General features: G+C 47.4%; 1 protein-coding gene across 2 annotated transcripts in view; it reads right to left on the bottom strand.

Annotated features, from left to right (window-relative positions):
• Nucleotides 1-1,737: 1,737 nt before the first annotated feature.
• The window catches only part of LOC106564271 (histone-arginine methyltransferase CARM1), a 25,864-nt gene continuing 21,728 nt past the window's right edge, over nt 1,738-5,873 (bottom strand). Inside the window, exons 11-16 of one of the 2 annotated variants that reach the window (XM_045690796.1) lie at nt 5,089-5,226; nt 4,695-4,784; nt 4,136-4,233; nt 3,970-4,053; nt 3,391-3,459; nt 1,738-3,155 (exon numbers count right to left, since the gene is read on the bottom strand). In XM_045690796.1, the coding sequence (XP_045546752.1) occupies nt 3,016-3,155; nt 3,391-3,459; nt 3,970-4,053; nt 4,136-4,233; nt 4,695-4,784; nt 5,089-5,226 (619 nt within the window). In that variant the 3' untranslated portion in view covers nt 1,738-3,015. The remainder of the gene's footprint in view (nt 3,156-3,390; nt 3,460-3,969; nt 4,054-4,135; nt 4,234-4,694; nt 4,785-5,088; nt 5,227-5,873) is intronic. The other variant, XM_045690797.1, reaches the window with a different exon arrangement.

The following is a 5,873-nucleotide window of genomic DNA, read 5'->3' as shown; positions in this document are numbered from 1 at the left end:
TCCCAAACAGAAGATGTAAGGGGGGACTGAGTCTATAGCTCAGGGATGGGTAACTCCCAAACAGAAGATGTAAGGGGGGACTGAGTCTATATCTCAGGGATGGGTAACTCCCAAACAGAAGATGTAAGGGGGGACTGAGTCTATAGCTCAGGGATGGGTAACTCCCAAACAGAAGATGTAAGGGGGGACTGAGTCTATAGCTCAGGGATGGGTAACTCCCAAACAGAAGATGTAAGGGGGGAACTGAGTCTATAGCTCAGGGATGGGTAACTCCCAAACAGAAGATGTAAGGGGGGACTGAGTCTATAGCTCAGGGATGGGTAACTCCCAAACAGAAGATGTAAGGGGGGGACTGAGTCTATAGCTCAGGGATGGGTAACTCCCAAACAGAAGATGTAAGGGGGGACTGAGTCTATAGCTCAGGGATGGGTAACTCCCAAACAGAAGATGTAAGGGGGGACTGAGTCTTTAGCTCAGGGATGGGTAACTCCCAAACAGAAGATGTAAGGGGGGACTGAGTCTTTAGCTCAGGGATGGGTAACTCCCAAACAGAAGATGTAAGGGGGGACTGAGTCTTTAGCTCAGGGATGGGTAACTCCCAAACAGAAGATGTAAGGGGGGACTGAGTCTTTAGCTCAGGGATGGGTAACTCCCAAACAGAAGATGTAAGGGGGGACTGAGTCTTTAGCTCAGGGATGGGTAACTCCCAAACAGAAGATGTAAGGGGGGACTGAGTCTTTAGCTCAGGGATGGGTAACTCCCAAACAGAAGATGTAAGGGGGGACTGAGTCTTTATCTCAGGGATGGGTAACTCCCAAACAGAAGATGTAAGGGGGACTGAGTCTATGGCTCAGGGATGGGTAACTCCCAAACAGAAGATGTAAGGGGGGACTGAGTCTATAGCTCAGGGATGGGTAACTCCCAAACAGAAGATGTAAGGGGGGACTGAGTCTTTATCTCAGGGATGGGTAACTCCAGTCTTCTGGGGCCTGATTAGTGTCACACTTTCCTCCAGCCCGTTACGACACCTGACTCCATCAATCAACCAATCCTGATCTTAAGGTTGGAATGCAATTATATAAATAAATCATGACACAATTTCAGAGATGTTCCTGAGTTACAGTTCATAGAAGGAAATCAGTTAATTTAAATGAATGAATTAGGCCCTAATTTATGGATTTCACATGACTAGGCACTGGGTGGGTATATGCTCACACTTGGGAGGCAGGCCAAGCAAATCAGAATGAGTTTCGCCCCACAAAAGGGCTTTATTACAAACAGAAATACTCCTCAGCACCACCCCTCCTCCTCAGACGATCCCCCAGGTGAAGAAGGCGGATGTGGATGTCCTGGGCTGGCGTGGTTACACGTGGTCTGTGGTTGTGAGGCCGGTTGGACGTACTGACAAATTCTATAAAATGACGTTGGATGTGGCTTATGGTAGAGAAATTAACATTAAATTATCTACTTTGGTGGACATTCCTGCAGTCAGCATGTCAATTGCACGCTCCATCAACTTGAGACATCTGTGGCATAGTGTTGTGTGAAAAAAAGGGCATATTTTTGAGCGGCCTTTTATTGTCCCCAGCACAAGGTGCACCTGTGTAATGATCATGCTGTTTAATCAGCTTCTTGATATTCCTTAACTGTCAGGTCGATTAGCAAATGAGAAATGCTCACTGAAACAGATGTAAACAAATTTGTGCCCCAAAATTTGAAATAATATTTGTGCGTATGGAAAATTGCTGGGATCTTTTATTTCAGCTCATGAAACTTTACATGTGTCTGCAAAGAGACTGTCAGTGTCCCAAATGGCACCCTATTATAGCATACAACTGTAGACCAGAGCCCCAAGGGACCTTAATCAAATGAGTACACTGGGCTTTATGGAGCCATTTGGGATATCCTAGGAGGCTGCATGACGTCTCTCACATGTCCCGATAAACACTTGTTAAACAGCTAAAACATTATACCCTAAACAACAGGGGCCATATTCAGTAAGGTCACATGACTCCTGTTTTAACATGACACATAATAAGTGTAGCATTTCTATCTGCAGCGATGCACCCTACAAACCCCTGGCTAGTCTACAGCTGCTACAGACCCCTGGCTAGTCTACAGCGGCTACAGACCCCTGGCTAGTCTACAGCTGCTACAGACCCCTGGCTAGTCTACAGCGGCTACAGACCCCACCCTACAGAACAGAACCCCTGGCTAGTCTACAGCGGCTACAGACCCCACCCTACAGAACAGAACCCCTGGCTAGTCTACAGCGGCTACAGACCCCACCCTACAGAGACCATCTCCTGTCCCAATTGGCTAAAACCTGGATCACCTTCTCTCCCTCGCAGCTGCCGGTTTGGTTAGACACTCAGACTGTTTGCTTTGATTGGTCGGTTGAATAAGGTAACCTTGGGTGAAAGGTTAGGATTGAAGAATTTATTGATGGGGACGTTGGGTTAAAAGCGACGGGCGGGGAGAGGGGAGTGATTGGTAAAACTTCACAGAAGCTCAAAGTCCTTTCTGTCCTGCAGGAGGCTGTGTGTGTGTATAATACAGCGGTGTGTGTACGTTTCTAAACCCCTATAGCCACAGTAAGTACATAAGATCCTTCTGGATGTTTCTACGTGGGCTGTGGATACATAAAACATAATGCTTACAAGCACACACCTTTCAGTCTGCCTCAGAATGTGTTGAGACAAAAGGATATGTTTAGGCAACATTACTTAAACCTATCAACGGGTTGCAATCCAGACGGAATAAGTAGGAAATCAGAAACCCTCCAACCAGAATTCCTGGAAAAACTGGACATTTGACAACCCTAAACCTATCCAATCCTTTCAGTGTCTAGTTGATTCTGGACTGGGCCTGAGAGATCAGAGAACGGAGGGATGAAGGGAGGAGAGGGACATCCATATTATCAGTCCAGTTTGGTTTCCTTCCAGCTGTTGGAAGTCCAGAGAAGGAGAGGAAGGAGGGGGGAGAAGAGGGGGAGCTACGGACGGTTGGTAGGTCTTAGCTCCCATAGTGCATAGTGTTGCTAGGCATCGCCATGGGAGACGACATGGAGATGGAAGGCCCGCCCATGGTGAACTGGCTGTTGTTGATTGGGTATTGAGGACTGTTGCCGGGCCCCGATTGGCCAGTTGCCACTCCTGAGGAAGAGAGAAACAGGAAGTGAATTGGGGTCTTCAAAGAACAGCTAGGGGCAGTTTCCCAGACCCAGACTAAACCTAGGCCTGGACTAAGAAGCACTTTATATGTAAAATAAAACAAACAATAAAACAATTAAAATGTCAGACCATACACTAACGGAACTGTGGACAAGACTACGACATTAGCAACAGTAAACAGCTGTAGCTCTGTAACCATGGCGACACACTCACTCACCCTGGCCCACGCCTGTACTCATGATAGACCCAACTCTAGAAGATGTATGGTTCACTACCCCTGTGTTCACTGCCCACACACACGTGCAAGTGCGCACACACACACACACACACACACGAGAGAGGAGATAATTCACAAATTGGCAAATTTTATTTGGAGCAACAAAACAGAGCAAAACTGGTATACAAAAGGTGAGTTACAGATATAGCTGGAGTCCAACATAGAGATAGAAAACTGCCATTACACACAGCACAGTTAGGGTTGCAACATTCCAGTAACTTTCCCAACCTTTCCAGACATTTCCTGGAATAATCTAACTGGGATTTCTGGAAAGCTTGGGGGACATTTCCAGTATTTTGTAACCCTATACAGCAGAGGTATTCAAATGTAACACTGTAGTCTAAGACTACTGCTGGTTTTCTACCTGATTATTCATGACACCCATTAATCAGTCCCTGATTAGAAGGGATGAACTCTTAAAAAGCAGTGGCACTGGCTTAGAGATTCAGATGTGAATGGAAGGGCTATAGAGAACGGTAAGGAGGGTAGGGATTGGTCAGTCACACACACACAGCATACCAAGAGGGATGAGATTGTTGTGAGACACAGTGGAGCCACCGCCACCAATCCCTGTACTGACGTCGTACACAGCAGGCATCCCTCCTGTCAGACAGAGAGACAAATTAACTACAGGAAAGAAACTATTCTGTATCCCCCGTCTGTGTGTGTGTGTGTGTGTACGTACCCTGGTTCATGTTGTAGACTCCTCCATTGCTCCACATGTTCTCTGAGGGGGAGGAGTAGTGAGAGCCTGGGGGCGGGGCTGACGTGCTGCCTGTGTACCTGCGGAACACACAATCAACCAATCAGATGGAGGCGAGCTCAGGGACAGTCAATCACATACAGAGGACTTAAACGTGTCTAGCAGGGAAAGAGGAGGTTTTAGACCCCGATGAAGAAGAGGAGGAGGATAGATGGCAGATAAATAACAGCTTTAGGAACAACAGAAGGATAGAAAGTGGAAGAGGAGTGAGAGAGAGGGAGTAAGAGAGGGGGAGTAAGTAGAATTGTAAAAGGAAAGAGATGGAGAAAACAAGGAAATGGTAGAATGTCCATGCTGTGCTGACCTGAAGAAATTACAGAAAGAGAGAAGAGAGAGGTATAGTGTTGTCGACTTGAAGGAGAGAGAGAGAGAGAGAAGGTTGTGTCGACTTGAAGGAGAGAGAGAAGAGAAGGAACAGAGAGAGAGGGAAAGAGAAGGAACAGAGAGAAAGAATGAGAAAGAGGTAGAGAGTGCTTCTGACCTGAAGAAGGGGTTCTTGAGATCCAGCAGGTTGCTAGACTTGCTTCCTGTCTGGTCCACCTGGGCCACCATACTGATGTCATAGCTCTGTCTGGGTGCACAGGTCAGATGAATCCTTTAAGGGGGTACCTTGGCAGGTGTGTGTGTAGGTGGGTGTGCAGTGGGAGTTACCGGTTTAGGAGTGTAGGTGGGTGTGCATGGGAGTTACCGGTTTAGGAGTGTAGGTGGGTGTGCATGGGAGTTACCGGTTTAGGCGTGTAGGTGGGTGTGCATGGGAGTTACCGGTTTAGGTGTGTGTGGAAGTTACCGGTTTAGGTGTGTAGGTGGGTGTGCATGGGAGTTACCGGTTTAGGTGTGTGTGGTAAAGTTACCCCGGGGGTGTGTGTGTGTCTCACCTCTTGTTGGCGATGAGCGTTGCAGTGCCGGACAGGGTGTCTCCTGCCTTGGTGAAGAGAGGGGACTGGAGCAGACAGCGGACCTGGTACCAGTGGGTCAGAGGCTCCGTAGGGGAGGTGGAGAGCCACACTGTTACCCTGGACACACAGATGAGAACACACACACAGTTAGATGAGACACATACACACACACAGTTAGATGAGACACACACACACACAGTTAGATGAACACACACACACACAGTTAGATAACACACACACACACACACACACACACACACACACACAGTTAGATGAGAACACACACAGTTAGATGGAACACACACACACACACACAGTTAGAGAACACACACACACACACAGTTAGAGGAACACACACACACACACACAGTTAGAGAACACACACACACACACACAGTTAGATGGACACAACACACACACACACAGTTAGATGGAACACACACACACACACACAGTTAGATGGACACACACACACACACAGTTAGATGGACACACACACACAGTTAGATGGACACACACACACACAGTTAGATGGGAAACACACACACACACAGTTAGATGGGAAACACACACACACACAGTTAGATGGGAACACACACACACACAGTTAGATGGGACACACACACACAGTTAGATGGGAACACACACACACACAGTTAGATGGGAACACACACACACACAGTTAGATGGGAACACACACACACACAGTTAGATGGGAACACACACACACACAGTTAGATGGGAACACACACACACAGTTAGAT

The sequence above is a fragment of the Salmo salar genome, chromosome ssa12 (genome assembly GCF_905237065.1).
Source record: "Salmo salar chromosome ssa12, Ssal_v3.1, whole genome shotgun sequence".
NCBI lineage: Eukaryota > Metazoa > Chordata > Actinopteri > Salmoniformes > Salmonidae > Salmo > Salmo salar.
Note: the sequence above shows the minus strand (reverse complement) of the source record. Positions and strands in the feature narration are given on the sequence as shown.